Source organism: Coccidioides posadasii, chromosome 1, assembly GCF_018416015.2.
Source record: "Coccidioides posadasii str. Silveira chromosome 1, complete sequence".
NCBI lineage: Eukaryota > Fungi > Ascomycota > Eurotiomycetes > Onygenales > Onygenaceae > Coccidioides > Coccidioides posadasii.
This window is the reverse complement of record NC_089407.1, coordinates 6150583-6165849: the sequence shown is the minus strand read 5'-3', so window position 1 is coordinate 6165849 and position 15267 is coordinate 6150583. Positions and strand designations below refer to the sequence as shown.

Below are 15267 nucleotides of genomic sequence, written 5' to 3'. Positions count from 1 at the left end.
ATTTGCATTTATCAGGGGAGATAGTTAACTACACGAGAGAGAGGTACGGAGTAGATCTTTTCGAGTTGGTTAACTGATCTGCACTCACTTTTTGTCATCTAGCTCGAGCCCCTGCTCCCTCACCTATTTCCTCTTTCGAAGACCTGATTCCCCTGGTTATTACCTCCATCATCCAATTCGAAAAGGGTCTTGGAAGGATCAGGGGAGTTCTTCGCTCTCAACTCACCCATTGACCCCGAATGCATTACTCCGTACCTAGAATGGGCAAAAAGAAAGAAAGAAGAAATGAAGAGAAAGAAGGGAAAAGAAAAGAAAAAGAAAAATAAAGGAAAAATAAAAGGCTGGGAAGAAAAATAAGCAAAGCAGACATACGGAGCTCATATGTAGAATACATAAGAAGAAAGGAAGAAACGGTGGCTTTTAATCCTTCGTAGGCAGACCAAAAAAGGGCTGGGAGATACAGTCCAATCAAGCACCTCATCCAAGGTCTTCCATTGCATCTGGCCCTTGACCCATAGCTCTGCGGAAGGCATCTAAGACGGGGGCCCGTCGTACCCCTTTTTCGTAATCCTTCACAATTAGAAGAAAGTTAGAAGAATGATTAGCTTGAGGGACGGGAAGGTAGAAAAAATGAAGTTCTTTTAGAAAACAAAGAAACCAGTTTCCATAAAAGCTAGCACAACCCGTCATTGAAATAAGCAAAGGTATTTAAGACACACTAGAAGCACATAATGGAATAGCGGACAAGCAAGAAAGGGAAAAAGAAAAAAGAAATCTTCTCAGGAATTTAACGGGTGGATAATACAAGTTCATCAAAGGCCTCGGGGGCAAATACTAGAGGAAGGGGATATCACTAAAAGTTAGGGCCGCTTCGTGACAATTCCAACTAGGGCGGATGTTCATGACTCCATTGGTTTATCACCACCTGAAGGTGTCGGTGTCGCGCCTGATGCCGGGGTCGGCGGGTTCGACTCCCCGACTCCTGATGGTCCTTTACCAAATCCTCCAGTTCTGCCTCCCCGCCCGCCACGTCCGCCTCGATCACTTCCACGTCCACGTCCGCGTCCACCGAATCCTCCGCGGCCTCGACCACCCTCACCGTCGCTAGTGGCGCTTCCACTCTGGTATCCACTACGCTGACCGCCTGCTGCACTACCGCGATTGCTTGCTTGCCAGGTTCCAGCGTTGCCTTGGCCATCACGGCGACTGCTCCTATCCTCGAACATCTTGACGTTGGGTTTGCGGTTTGGTCCAGGAGGGCTAGGCCTCTTGTGCTCAAGTGGCTGCCTCTCTAAAGCTGCCTTGGCGTCTTCTAGAGTAGGGAACGAAACAACATGGTTGAATTTACCTAGCTTTTCGACTTTTAAGATTTTGGCTCGATCTTCATCAGGGAACAATTTACGGATGGCTTCCTCATTGTCAACATTGGAGATGAAAAGCCCATTAATTGGTTTCTTTTCTAGAGCCGGAGTTGGCTTCGACACGGGCTCTGAGGGCTTGTCCGCTTGGGCTGTGCCATTTGGCTCGGCAACGGTCTGTTTTGCAGGTGCGCCGTTTCCGGATGGGGGAGCATTGGGAACAGCTGGTTGAGGAGTGCCGGGTTTTTCTTTAGCTGGGATTACAGGCACAGGGGAGGCCGTAGATTTGGGGGGAGTGGGCTTAGGCAATGGTGGTTGCCCTTGAGAAACGGGCGGTTGATACTGAGGCCCCGCGCCACGAGGCGGCTGGGCTTGCATTTGACCAAACTGCGGTGGTGGTCTCGCTTGGCCGGGGGCAGAACTAGAAGCGCCTCCAGGACCAGTTGCCCCACCGCTCATTGGGGAAACAGTGGTAGTTTGTTGTGAGATCGGAGCCGCAGGAGCTGCCGTGGCCGGTTTCCCACCCCGATGTGAGAAGTTGAAACCCTGGGCACGCATTTCCGTTCCAATTCTTCCGCCTTCGATATCTAGAACTAAGTAACCAAAGGCAGCGTCTGCGAGGTTAAAGTTCCACATGTTTTTGAATGCGCTCTCATCAACCTGACCACCCGCATTGGAGGCTGTGACTGGGCCTCCGAAGGGGTTACCACCGTTGGCAACACTTGGCATTTTGTTAACAATGTCTAGTGCATTGTCGAGCAGGGTCTTTTGGGCATCATTTGCGTTGATGGCGGCTTCAACCTCTCCGCGCACTGTATCCCATACATCGTTGAAGGAAGCTTTGGATGCCGCTAGTTTTCCACGGTAGTGGTCGAGCGATGGATTAACACTAAATTCGTTGTAGGAACTGCCGTATCGGAAATGGAGGCCGGCAGAGATCGAAAAATCTGCCTTCAAGGTAACCGAAAGCTGATTAAGCATGCCTTCACGAGCTGGTGAGGCGTGCGTCACAAAAATACGGGTTTCGGCCGGATCATAAACGCGGTTCGCTGTATCGACTAGCTCGCCCATCTGCAAAAGCGTCGTCCACATTGTTCCTTGTCCACCTGCGATGGTGGTCTTTCCCTCTCCATTATCAAACAGCTTGTGCATGACCACAGCACCTCCAAGACCGAGCAGGCGGAGCTTTACGCCCCCGACGTCTAGCAACCTGGAGTTTGCTTCATCGATAATATGCAACTTGTCCACTTTGTATTCCCCCGAACGGAACTTTTCCAAAACGCGGACATCTTCGCAGGCACCCCAAACGGTGTATACAGGGACGTCAAGTGTAAGCTGCTTGTTTAGGAGAAGAGGGAGTTCTGAAAGCAGGAGCTGCTCTGAGGTGAACCGGTGTTTAATGGATTGCTGCGGAGGGACTTGAGCAATACTGCGTTTGATGGATTCTGGGAGAAGAGGCGAGTACTGGGCGACATGTTTCAAAGTCCTATGAGTGGAAATGTCAGCTGCTGACAACTTGACGTGTGCAGAAATGAAGTATCGGGTGTGAGTGCAGGATAGTAAAGAAGAAGGATCTCACTTGTCGGCAATCCGGTCGAGAGAAGTGTCATCATAAAAGCCAAAATCACCTGTGTGGATGATGTGATCTGCACGGGCTTGTTTGGCTAATTCGTTCAAGGATTTTAGGTTGCCTGGCCAGAAGTAAGGTAGGGATTGTCAGTAAAATTATTATACTACTTAAACCAAGCTGGGGTGTGGATTCTTAAGGCACGGGTAAAACGCGGGGAGCATAGTACCTCTAACGTCTGCAACGCATAAAATACGGACAGAACCTGACTGGATAATTCTGCCGTTGTTTGGAAGCAATGCAGTAGCCCCTGGGGCTGGGCCGCTTGTAGAACCGTTTGGAAGGCTGTAAGGTGGTGGTGGGTTGTTGAAGGTGTGGAGCGGACGAGGCTGCTTAAAAAGGCGGGTTAGTCATAGGCTGATATGGGGTATGAAGCTTGGAATTTGAAGCAAACGCGGCGAGAACGAGCAGGAAGACAGAGGTGGATAGCGTAGGTGGGAGCAGGTCAAGGGGCACTTACAGAAGCCATGGGGAATATCTCACTGATGGAAGTTGCAAGTATTGTAGATGGGCGACAGGGCAGCGACAGTGGAAGCTTGGAAACGAAGCTGTAGAGGAGATATTTATGACGTTACAGCGTGAGAGCAGCGCAGAAATGATTATAAGGTAAATATGTTGGGGACAAGGAAGGGCAATATGCAGGAGTGAGATTGCGAGATGCGACTTGAAAGAAGCGGCCACAAGGCAGCGGCACAAAGGGAAGATGGCTATTAGTAAAGCAGCGGGAAGGAAAAAGAGAGGGATCTAGAGCTCCAGAGGGTTCGAGACAGCAGGAGGTGACAAGCAAAAGGGACTGGGCCAAACGGTCTCACGAGATTCACTCAAGATTTCCCTTGTGCTGCTTCGTCCTTTTTTGGGCGACGACAAACATGGGCGTGAGCGCAGTGCGCGCTTCGGGTTTAGCGCAATAATCACGTGAATATGACTAAGCGAATTCTCGGACTGGATCACGTGGGGAGCTGCCGAAGTCCTGGAGGGGTGGCTAGAGGCTGATGTCATGTGGCCGTGCATGCCATCCCGGCACGTCGACCGACGTCCACCGACCACTCGCGGCGAAGAAGAGCGACGGCCTCACCCAGCCTGCAGCCCGTCTGTCCTGCCCTCTGACCTGGCTCTCTATGATTTGTCTACATTTGCCTACCGATACCCCGTGCCCCGTGATGTGCCGATTACGACCATAGCTTCGTACCTGTCAGAGTTACACCCGCTTCCACCTCCGTTCCTGGAACGGTCCGCATGCGGCCCGGGGACCGCCTTCATCCCTTGAAATAGCTTGAACACGCTGCAAACCCGCTGATTTTTGTTAATTGGGGTTCCATACCTGCGACATGCTCTTTTCTCCCACCTCCCTCTTCCTGGCGGGGCTGGCCGCAGTTCAGACGGGTTCAGTTCTCGCGCAGGGGCACACGGACCTTCACGAAGAAGGCCGGTGCGCAATTCGAGGGAATTGTGGGAAGAAGTCATTTTTCGGAGGAGAATTGCCATGTCCCAACAATGGTCTTGCCAGGGAACCCGAGGAAAAAGTACGAGATAAGCTAGTGTCGCTCTGTGGTGATAAATGGAAGCATGGACCGGTCTGCTGCGAAGATGAGCAGGTAATAAGTATACTACCCCCCTGAACATTTCAGTAGGGTTCTAACATGCATCTCCCTTACTTTTAACAGATTGATGCCTTGTCAAAGAACCTTAATCTCGCTCAAGGGATTATCGCATCATGCCCTGCTTGCAAAGAGAATTTCTTCAACATCTTTTGCACTTTTACTTGTTCACCCGACCAATCATTGTTTATAAATGTTACTCAGACAGAAGAGGTTCGGGGAAAGCTGCTGGTCACCGAACTGGATAACTTGTGGTCAGAGAAATACCAGAGCGGCTTCTACGATAGCTGCAAGGATGTTAAGAATGGTGCCTCTGGAGGGAAGGCAATGGACTTCATTGGCGGTGGTGCCAAGAATTACGTCCAGTTTTTGAAATTCCTGGGTGACAAAAAGTTGCTGGGCAGTCCATTCCAGATCAACTTCATCACCGAGCCGAGAAATCCCATGCATGACGGGATGCGAGCGTTGCCAGAAATTCCAAAAGCATGCAACGACTCCGATGGCGCGTTTAGATGTTCCTGTGTTGACTGTCCAGCCGTTTGCCCCCAGCTGCCGGCCCTAGCGACAGAAACCTACTGCCATGTTGGCTACCTTCCATGCTTTTCTTTTGCCGTTATCGTCATCTACTCTGTGGGTCTTGTGCTTTTAGTATCGGGCATTCTAGCTCGGATCGCATTCCGAAAACACCGTGAGCGGAAGATTGAAAGAGTGAGATTGCTTCAAGACGCAAGTCCTAGTGATGAGGAAGACGAAGGCGATATAATTGAAAATGCAGGCTCACTCACTCGTCCAACGAGAAATTATCGGGTGAACGCCACTCTAGATAAAGTATTTAGCCGTCTAGGGCGTTTTTGCACAAGGTTCCCCACCTTAACCATTGTCACAAGCTTTCTCATCGTTGGACTCATGAGCTTAGGCTGGCTGCGTTTCTCAGTGGAGAAAGATCCTGTCAGGCTTTGGGTCAGTCCAACATCGGAAGCTGCTAGAGAAAAGCAATATTTCGATTCGAACTTTGGACCGTTTTATCGAGCGGAGCAGGCCTTCCTTGTGAATGACGGCCCTGGTTCAGTGTTGAGCTATGAGACTTTAAGCTGGTGGTTTGACGTGGAGAGTCGAGTCAGGCGCATGATATCCTTGAATAATGGCCTCTCGCTAGAAGATGTCTGTTTCAATCCAACTGGCAATGCTTGCGTTGTTCAGTCCGTTACGGGCTATTTCGGAGGGTCATTTGCCAATGTTGACCCCAATAATTGGCAGAAGCAACTGAAACATTGCACAGAATCCCCAGGATCGCGTGACTGTCTTCCTGATTTCCAACAGCCCTTAAGCCCCAATATGATTCTCGGAGGTTATGATGATACCGGGGATGTATTGGATGCAAAAGCTTTGATAGTTACTTGGGTTGTCAACAACCATGAGCAAGGAACAAAAGAGGAAGCGAACGCGATTGATTGGGAAGACAGTGTCAAACGTGTGTTGCAAGTGGTTCAGGAAGAAGCAACAGAGAGAGGCCTACGAGTGTCTTTCAATACCGAAATTAGTCTTGAGCAGGAGTTGAACAAGTCTACAAATACTGATGCCAGGATCGTGGTTATCAGTTACGTTATCATGTTCGTCTATGCATCTTTGGCCTTGAGCTCAACAACTATAACCTGGAAATCCTTATTCAGAAATCCGGCCAATGTTCTGGTACAATCCAAATTCACTCTCGGGATTATCGGGATCCTTATTGTCCTGATGTCCGTTTCTGCGTCTGTTGGCTTGTTTGCGGCTCTTGGGGTTAAGGTGACGCTTATTATCGCCGAAGTGATACCATTCCTCGTCCTTGCAGTTGGTGTCGATAACATTTTCCTCATCGTCCACGAATTCGAGAGGGTGAATTTAAGCCATCCCGAGGAAGAACTTGATGAACGGATCGCAAAGGCTCTTGGAAGGATGGGGCCTAGTATTCTCTTATCGGCCGCTACAGAAACCATTGCCTTTGCAATGGGTGTCTTTGTGGGAATGCCCGCTGTGAAAAATTTTGCTATATATGCCGCTGGTGCCGTTTTCATCAATGCACTATTACAAGTCACGATGTTTATATCGCTTCTCTGCCTTAACCAAAGACGTGTTGAGAGCCTTCGGGTGGATTGTTTCCCCTGCCTAACTGTACGAAAGGCAACAGTCACCGCCATTCCGGGGAGCCAGCCGTTTGATCATGGAGAAGAAGGGATCATTGATTGGTTTATTCGAAGGATCTACGCTCCGAAGCTGTTGAGTAAAACAGTCAGAGGCTTAGTTTTATTGGTATTTTCGGGTCTGTTCGCAGCTGGGCTCGCGCTGCTGCCCACCATGAAACTCGGCTTGGATCAACGTATCGCTATTCCTAGCGACTCGTATTTGATCTCATACTTTAATGACCTGTATGATTACTTCGACACCGGACCACCGGTTTATTTCGTGACAAGGGGCGTTAACGTGACGGAGAGACATCACCAACAACAACTGTGCGGTAGATTTTCGACTTGCGATGATTTTTCGTTGGGATTTGTTCTCGAGCAAGAATCCAAAAGGTCGAATGTTTCATACATCTCTGGTGCTGCTGCAAGCTGGATTGACGACTTCTTTTACTGGTTAAACCCGCAAAAGGATTGCTGCGTTGAAGATGGGAAGATCTGTTTCGAGGATAGGCAACCGCCGTGGAATATATCTTTATCCGGCATGCCAGAAGGTGCAGAATTTGTGCACTATGCAAAAAAATGGATCCACTCTCCGACCACTGCATCGTGCCCTCTCGGCGGCAGGGCGCCGTACAGCAACGCGTTAGTCATAGATTCCAAGCACATCACCACTAATGCCAGCCATTTCCGGAGCTCCCATACTCCGTTGCGCAGCCAGGCGGACTTCATTAATGCCTATGCTTCAGCTCGTCGGATCGCCAACGATATATCCTCGAGACATGACATCGACGTCTTCCCCTACTCTAAATTTTATATTTTCTTTGACCAGTACATGTCGGTGGTGCGTCTCACAGCCACGTTGCTCGGGTCTGCAATAGCCATAATCTTCCTTGTGACATCACTTCTCTTAGGCTCTTTAGCCACCGGAGCAGTTGTGACGGTCACCGTCATCATGATGATCGTGGACATCATGGGCACAATGGCCGTTGCCGGAGTTTCTCTAAACGCAGTCTCACTTGTGAATCTGATCATTTGTGTCGGGATCGGCATCGAGTTCTGTGCACATGTTGCTCGAGCCTTTATGTTCCCCTCAGCATCGTTACTTGAAAAGGCTCAAAGTAAGTTCCGTCAACGGACGGCCCGTGCTTGGGCCGCTTTGGTGAATGTTGGCGGAAGTGTTTTTAGCGGCATCACGTTGACCAAACTTGTCGGAGTTTGCGTACTTGCCTTTACACGGAGTAAAATCTTTGAAATTTATTATTTCCGTGTGTGGCTAGCCCTGATTATCTTTGCTGCAACTCACGGCCTTATTTTCCTCCCAGTGGCGCTTAGCTTCTTCGGAGGCGAAGGTGAGTCATCTGCCTTTCGCCGAATTCTATGTATATTGATATGATAGCAAATTAACGCTTGGACAGGATATATTAACCCGGAGTCGGACGGCGGCCTTGAAGAGGACCTGGCTGCGCGCAGATACCGCTCCCTATTGCCCGACAATGACTACGATTCTGATGATTATTGAACAGCCTCTATGACATGGAGTGATGGCGCGCTGTAGTTTGCATCCATTTCGGCTATATTATGTACTCGATCTAGATTTGTTTCTTGCTAGAAGCGTTCTGGGTGGGATCTAGTCCTGGTTCGATAGACATTGGGGTCTAGTTATCATGAGGCGTCCGCAAAATCTTAAAGGAGTTTGGATGCCGCTGTACGCGCTGAGGAAATGTATTTCGCTTTTTGTCTGCCCATGAAAATCACTTCCAATTCAAGATTCAACACGGCTTCCGTGTAACTGTTGGTGAATCTAGTAGACGTCTCTCTGTACCTGTCTTACTGGATGAGGGGATGAGTGCTCGGCCTGTGGATAGGATTCCGCTAGTTAGTTAACGAGTTCGTTGGGTGTCACCTCAGGCTCCCCACTTCGCACCGTCAAATTTTCTTTTTTTCCATCCCATCGAAAATTTTTTGAGTGTCGCGTCCTCCGTTTCCAACACTCTACTTGATACCCCCAAAATATCCTTCTCTGGAGCAAATCATCTTTCCAGGAGAGGGTAGAGGAATGTATTTATGATAGTTAATATCTCTAAACTACATTGACTGCATCCGTTCGATTATTTACCAACGCGCAAGTGCCTGCGCACAGCTTGTCCACCATGGACCAAGAAAGATTCCTGCAGCAGCTGCACATCGTCCTGAACCGTGAGTATCTCTATGTTGCAAACAGCTTTCATCGTTGCTCCAAGTGTGGAGAGGACAAAGGGGGTTGCCGGCTAACTTTATTGCCCTCACAGCCACCCAGGGGAATGTCAAAGAAGCAACGGCTACATTGCAGAAAGAATTTTACAATAATCCCGAAGCGCTCCTCCTCCTCATCCATATATTCACCTCCCACAACAACACCGATCTAAAGCAGCTTGCTGCCGTCGAGGCACGGTCGCTAGTTTCGAAGCACTGGCTCAAGATTCCCGGCGAACAGAAACCCCAGATTCGGGAACAGTTGCTTCGTTCTACTCTCGAAGAGCAGGCACCGCTCGTCCGACATTCTGGCGCTCGTGTCATCTCGGCAATTGCGAAGCTTGATCTTCAAGATGGCGAATGGGCCGATCTCCCTGGGTGGCTCCTTCAAGCGGCCACGAACTCCTCAAAGGAAGTGCGTGCCGTCGGGATGTACATCCTGTTTACAATCTTGGAGACTCTAGGCGATGGATTCCAAAGCAAATTCACCGAACTTCTCCAGCTGTTCGATAAGACCATTCGGGATCCAGAGAGTGCGGAGGTTCGCATCAACACCCTCCTTTCTCTTAGCAAGCTTGCCATGCACCTTGATGCAGACGAAGATAAACAAGCTGTCCGAGCGTTCCAGAACATTTTCCCAGCCATGGTTGCTGTGCTGAAGGATGCGACAGACGAGGAAGACGAAGATAGAGTTATGCAGGCATTTGAAGTTTTCCAAACGTTACTCGGATGTGAACCACAGCTTTTGAACCCTCATCTAAAGGATTTGGTCCTATTTATGAACCAGTTGGCGGCGAACACCAACCTGGCCGAGGAAACAAGAACTCAGGCTATTAGTTTCCTCATGCAATGTCTCAGATATAGAAAGCTCAAGATACAGGGTATGCAACTTGGTGAACAGCTGACCCTTACGTCGCTTCAAATTGCCACCGAACTCGGTGATTCCGATGACGATGTTGACGAAATTACTCCCGCTCGGTCTGCACTGGGCCTTTTGGATATGATGGCACAATTCCTTCCACCAAGCCAAGTGGTTGTTCCTCTTCTCAAGGCTCTAGGCCAGTACTTCAGCAACCAGAACCCTGATTACCGACGCGCTGGTATCATGGCCTTGGGCATGTGCGTGGAAGGAGCTCCTGATTTTATCAGCACGCAGATGAAAGAGATCTTCCCTGTGGTTTTACAAATGCTTTCAGATCCTGAGCCAAAAGTCCGCCAAGCCACGCTTCATGGAGTTGCTCGTATTGCCGATGACCTTACCGAAGATGTTAGCAAGCAACATGAACAATTGATGCCACTGCTACTACAGAACCTGGCTAGCGCTATGCAGGAATATAAGGGAGAAGAATCTGGTGTCACCATCAACATCACCAAAGCAAGCGTTGCTGCTATCGATGCAGTTGTTGATGCTTTAGAAGAAAAGGATATTGTCCGATATCAAGGAGAACTCGTCCCTGTATTGCACAAGCTCTTCCAACACCCAGACTTCAAGATCAAGGCTCTTTCTGCCAGCGCTCTTGGCTCGATTGCTTCTTCTGCCGGTGAGGCTTTCCTCCCATACTTCGACGTATCCATGCACATCATGCAGGAGTATGCGACCCTCAAGGACAGTGAAGAAGAGCTTGAGCTCCGCGCTAGTGTCACTGATGCAATGGGAGAAATGTCTGCTTCTGCTGGACCCGAACGGTACAAGAATTATGTCGAACCTTTGATGCACGCCAGCGAAGAAGCCTTGAGACTTGATCATTCAAGACTGAAGGAGAGTACATACATATTTTGGGGTGCCATGTCCAAGGTATATGGTGAAGATTTCACCCCATATCTTGGTGGCGTCGTCAAAGGCCTTTTGGATTGTCTAGAACAGGAAGACAGCGATCTAGAAGTCTCCCTTGGTGATGCAGCTCGAGATCTTATTGGACAGGAAGTCACCATTGCCGGCCATAGAGTCCGTGTTGCTGACGCCGATGACGATGACGACGTGATCGAAGGCATGGAGGGAGATGATGATGATGGCGACTGGGAAGACTTTAGCACCGTCACTCCAATCGCGCTTGAAAAGGAAATCGCTATTGAAGTCCTTGGAGATGTTATCACTCACACTGGTCAATCTTACATGCCTTACTTTGAGAAGACCATTGAACACATTCTACCCCTAGCTGATCATGCATACGAAGGTGTTCGTAAGAGCACAATATCAACTCTCCACCGTGCATACGCTGCTCTGTGGCAGGTATCCGAATCGTCAGGTCATAAGCAGAAATGGGAGCCTGGAAAGCCATTTGCTCAACCTCCACCTGAGATCAAGAAATTCGGAGAAATCCTTATGACTGCCACCATCAAGATGTGGGCTGAGGAAGATGATAGGTGCGGATCATTGCTCCCTTCTTTTTTTGCTATTCCAGTTTCTACGCCCATCTACTATGATGACACACATCGTATCCCAGCTCACTCAGACACATCCTATGTGATTGATGTGAAACCGATTTCTTCCAACGTAGCCTGATATTATCGTGGCATCTTTTATTATATTTGCTTTATACAATCTGTTATGTCTTTCAGTGACTGACACATGATCTACCGCTAGTGCCACCGTCGCTGATATTAACCGCAATGTGGCCGAAAATCTTCGGTACTGTGGACCGTACATTATCGCTGACCAGTCAACTCTTGACCGAGTTGTCACACTCGTCGACACTATCATCACGAAGCAACATCCTTGTCAACAGGACTTTGGTGCGGGTGAGGAAGATCAGGAGGCCCTTGAGGAGCTGTCAGAATTCGACTGGATTGTTATCGATACCGCCCTCGATGTCATTTCTGGCCTTGCAACTGCTCTCGGCCCAGACTTTGTTGGATTGTGGCCCATGTTCGAAAAGACAGTCCTCAAATACGCAACCGGCAGCGAATCTCTTGAGAGATCAACGGCTATAGGAGTTCTTGCAGATCTTATCACCGGATTAGGCGAAGCAGTCACTCCGTTCACAGGCACCTTCCTCCCCCTGTTTTTGCGTCGCCTTACGGATGAGGATCTGCAGACCCGAAGTAATACGACCTATGCTGTTGGACGGTTGGTTGAGAAATCCACTTCTCATCAGGAAATTATTCAAGCCTATCCTGCTATACTCGAGAAGCTAGAGCCTTGCTTAAGTATTCATGAATCCCGGCTTCCAGACAACGCTGTGGGATGTCTTGCGCGAATGATCCTAAAACATAAAGACCATGTCCCGCTTGCAGATGCCATTCCTGCCTTGATCGATGCTCTCCCCCTCACGACTGATTATGACGAGAATGACCCTATTTATCATATGATTTGTCAATTATGTACGTATATACCCCGAATGTCCGTTTTGACTATGAGCTTGATGCTAACGCAGTCGTAGACAAATGGCAAGATCCAATCATCCAAAGCCACACCGCACGCCTGATTCCAATCTTCCAAGCCGTCCTCCAGGGCGACCCAGGCCAGGTGGAAGACGAGCGTCGTGCAGAACTTATCGAACTTGTCTCGTGGCTCAACAAGATGCAACCTGGGGGACCAGCGAGCTTCATTGAGCAACTTGAGAAATAGAACGGTTCTCCTCAAACTTGAGAACCGAGAAATACCAAAATGGAATAGGCTTCGGTGGCATTTGAATGAATAATGACGGTGAATTGCATGTACAGGGGACCGGATTGGAAATAAAAAAGTGATGGTTTGATATGATCTTGTAAATGTCGATGCCTTTAATGACATATTTGAAACTAATGCTTTGATTTGCATGCTAGGCATGGTAAGCTTTGCTATGACATATATTTAACAATGAGTATTCTGTTCGCTTCGGCTCTTTCTCTCTCCATGTTATTCGTTCTCTTCACGGCCTCCTCTCTCATGCTGCTGAAGAAGTGATATATCCCGTGCTGGATGCAAAAGTGAAATAGATCCAACCTTTAAACCTCCTCTTAAACATCAATTTACCTTCCATTATGTTCTCGTCAAACCTCTCCATTATCAGATGGCTTCCGATATCACCCAATTATAGTCCTGCATTCCACATATAAACCGCAGAGCGGTCTAAATGCTACCGAGGAAGCCTGAACCGCGGTAGATGAATTTATTTCCCCAGCCCTACTCCTAGTGGACGAAATTTCCTACAAACCTGACCAACATTTAATGGGTTCTATAAGAACCAACTGTCAGACCAATCCAGGCTGGATCCAGTACTGGGTTACCTGACCCGATGGCCAACTCTCGGCTGGCCGGTGAAGAAACTCCTTACATCTTCACCAGGCCCTTGTCCATATCATGTCAATTGAACAAGTGAACAACCATGCACAATAAAATTTGATCACCACCTGGAAAATTCTAGCATAAAGCCTCGCACACTTCACTAACATCTCAGTTACACATTAACTGTGCCTCAGCCTTCTAGGTAACGGATCTGATTCTATGCTCACTGAAAACCTTCCAACTAGTTACTACCTAGCTTCTCTTGCTTATAGGATATTTTCAACCCAACCCAACCCCACTCCTACACTCAATGTGTCTGGTGGGGAAATAAAAAAAAGAGAACAAAAAGAGAAATCTGCATTTATAGCCATCTGTTTTATATTTAAAACATATTATGCATTAACTTCTAGCCCTTTGCGAATTTCTGTATAAACTGATACCTCTATATCCATACACAAGCCTAGTGCCGTTCAGCAAAATATATAGCACATGCGGGATGGATAGTATATGCCCAATTTCCATCTGCATTGCATCAAATACTATAACACTAACAGACAGGAGTGTAAGTAGAGTCAATATCTTTTCACAACAGTATACTGGGTCGCGGTATAGTAACACCACAGTGCAAACCAGAAGTACTTATTTCTCTTTCTCAGATGGGCATGTTCTTCAGCTTCTCTTTTTTTTTTTTTTTTTGTTTTAAATTTCTGGGACTGCAAATTACTCCTGGAGTGCCGGCTGTCTGAACTTTTGACTGGATTTAACAAATAAGGATCATCACAGTTCCTCATATCTCTATGCCCAATGGGTTGTTTCTACCTACTTTATAGCCCTATATACAGTAAGATGCCTATATATGTTACTCATATATGATCATGTTGCCATCTAAGAGCTGTTTACATATTCAAGAGCACAATTACCGCCAAATCATTCACAGTGCTTGATGATTTGAGCCAGCATGTCTGATTAGAATAGACATGATAGAGGAGCGGATGTGAGCAGTTTAGGTGCATAGAACATCTGTCTAGATTTCTCTTATAATTCACTCTTGAAGGCCTTTGGTTCGTGAGATAAAAGAACAGCTTTCTACAGATTCAATGTCGCAGTATTGTTTACAGCCTTTTTCATTCACTTCTAACATGGGAAGGAAAGTGAGCTTCACTTCAAATCAGGGCTAAAATGCGGACCTAGAAACCCTGTAAACCATCATCCAGATCAGTAGAATGGAAACTGGTAATGCTCTTGCTTGGTTCCTCTTGGAACTGGGACAGTTACGATAGTCTGAAGAGAGGGAGAGTCACTTGAGATAGATCTTTCTGTGTATGTGCTAACCACACGAGGAGTGTGAGGCTTATGTCCGGATCTGGGAAGCATGCAAGCGCATCGGTCTAGACATGAGAGAGACTCTTGATATGATAAACATCTGGGCAACCAAGAAGAGGTTTTTGGAGGATGATCTTATCGAACTGATCAAGATTGCCAGGAACGAAGATTATTACTCCCTCGCGAGAAGAGTCTATTTTGACCACATAACTATGCCCTTGGTTGTCTCTCCAGAACGAGACATGTACCTCCTGATGCTGAGAGCGCTCCTGGAAACGTGTAGGAACACCTAGTTTGACTGCGTCTCCAACACCGATGACTTTGAGATCTGGCCAGCCACCTGGTATCTTTTGGAGTATCACGGGTATCAGGATGAGGGCCGCGTCCATGACTTGCCTGACGACGATCGTCTTCGGGAGGAAATCCATTCCAAGATTGTCCAAGAAACGACCAAGGAGCTGTTGCTGCGTGCTGAATGGGAGTCGCTCAATATCAATGGCGACGAGCGATTCCACATATTCACGATCAAGGGAGTCCCTCGTGCCCAGGCCAAACGGCTTAACACCACCACAGTCCCAACCTCCATCTGTCCAAAGTTGGAAGGTCCCCTGCGTGTCGAGGCCGGGAATGCTCGGGGCGTGGGCAGAGATTGGCTAAGGATAGAGAGTCTTGCAGTTGGTAACGGTGAAGCGTTGGATACTCATTTTGAGACATCGACGGGGGGTTAGAAAGCCATAGGATATTACAGCAGGGGGCTCAG

General features: G+C 48.2%; 4 protein-coding genes across 4 annotated transcripts; 3 read left to right on the top strand and 1 right to left on the bottom strand.

Annotated features, from left to right (window-relative positions):
• Window positions 1–596: 596 nt before the first annotated feature.
• Window positions 597–3818, bottom strand: D8B26_001800 (uncharacterized protein). Its single transcript, XM_066123640.1, has 4 exons — window positions 3446–3818; window positions 3155–3317; window positions 2938–3049; window positions 597–2844 (listed from the first exon to the last, which is right to left on the bottom strand). The coding sequence occupies exons 1-4, from the start codon at window positions 3452–3454 to the stop codon at window positions 900–902; spliced, it is 2229 nt and encodes a 742-aa protein (XP_065979715.1). The 5' UTR covers window positions 3455–3818; the 3' UTR covers window positions 597–899.
• A 213-nt stretch (window positions 3819–4031) lies between these two features.
• D8B26_001799 (uncharacterized protein) lies at window positions 4032–8525 on the top strand. Its single transcript, XM_003065768.2, has 3 exons — window positions 4032–4580; window positions 4650–8094; window positions 8161–8525. The coding sequence occupies exons 1-3, from the start codon at window positions 4314–4316 to the stop codon at window positions 8262–8264; spliced, it is 3816 nt and encodes a 1271-aa protein (XP_003065814.1). The 5' UTR covers window positions 4032–4313; the 3' UTR covers window positions 8265–8525.
• A 261-nt stretch (window positions 8526–8786) lies between these two features.
• Window positions 8787–12916, top strand: D8B26_001798 (uncharacterized protein). The gene is made up of 4 exons (XM_003065767.2): window positions 8787–8941; window positions 9034–11341; window positions 11562–12298; window positions 12358–12916. The coding sequence occupies exons 1-4, from the start codon at window positions 8896–8898 to the stop codon at window positions 12543–12545; spliced, it is 3279 nt and encodes a 1092-aa protein (XP_003065813.1). The 5' UTR covers window positions 8787–8895; the 3' UTR covers window positions 12546–12916.
• A 1662-nt stretch (window positions 12917–14578) lies between these two features.
• On the top strand, window positions 14579–15235 carry D8B26_001797 (uncharacterized protein; the record flags this gene model as incomplete). Its single annotated transcript, XM_066123639.1, has 2 exons — window positions 14579–14786; window positions 14844–15235. 2 exons carry the CDS (start codon window positions 14579–14581, stop codon window positions 15233–15235), a joined length of 600 nt encoding a protein of 199 aa, XP_065979714.1.
• Between the last annotated feature and the right edge of the window lie 32 nt (window positions 15236–15267).

Bases quoted from the DNA above. Each gene is read 5' to 3' on its own strand.
- D8B26_001800 (XM_066123640.1), bottom strand. The intron at 3,050-3,154 runs GTACTATGCTCC...ACTTCTGGCCAG, and splicing joins ATGCGTTGCAGACGTTAGAG to GCAACCTAAAATCCTTGAAC. The intron at 2,845-2,937 runs GTGAGATCCTTC...TTCCACTCATAG, and splicing joins CTCGACCGGATTGCCGACAA to GACTTTGAAACATGTCGCCC.
- D8B26_001799 (XM_003065768.2), top strand. From the start codon at position 4,314: ATGCTCTTTTCTCCCACCTCCCTCTTCCTGGCGGGGCTGGCCGCAGTT. The intron at 4,581-4,649 runs GTAATAAGTATA...TACTTTTAACAG, and splicing joins TCTGCTGCGAAGATGAGCAG to ATTGATGCCTTGTCAAAGAA. The intron at 8,095-8,160 runs GTGAGTCATCTG...ACGCTTGGACAG, and splicing joins TAGCTTCTTCGGAGGCGAAG to GATATATTAACCCGGAGTCG.
- D8B26_001798 (XM_003065767.2), top strand. From the start codon at position 8,896: ATGGACCAAGAAAGATTCCTGCAGCAGCTGCACATCGTCCTGAACC. The intron at 11,342-11,561 runs GTGCGGATCATT...ATCTACCGCTAG, and splicing joins TGGGCTGAGGAAGATGATAG to TGCCACCGTCGCTGATATTA. The intron at 12,299-12,357 runs GTACGTATATAC...ACGCAGTCGTAG, and splicing joins TCATATGATTTGTCAATTAT to ACAAATGGCAAGATCCAATC.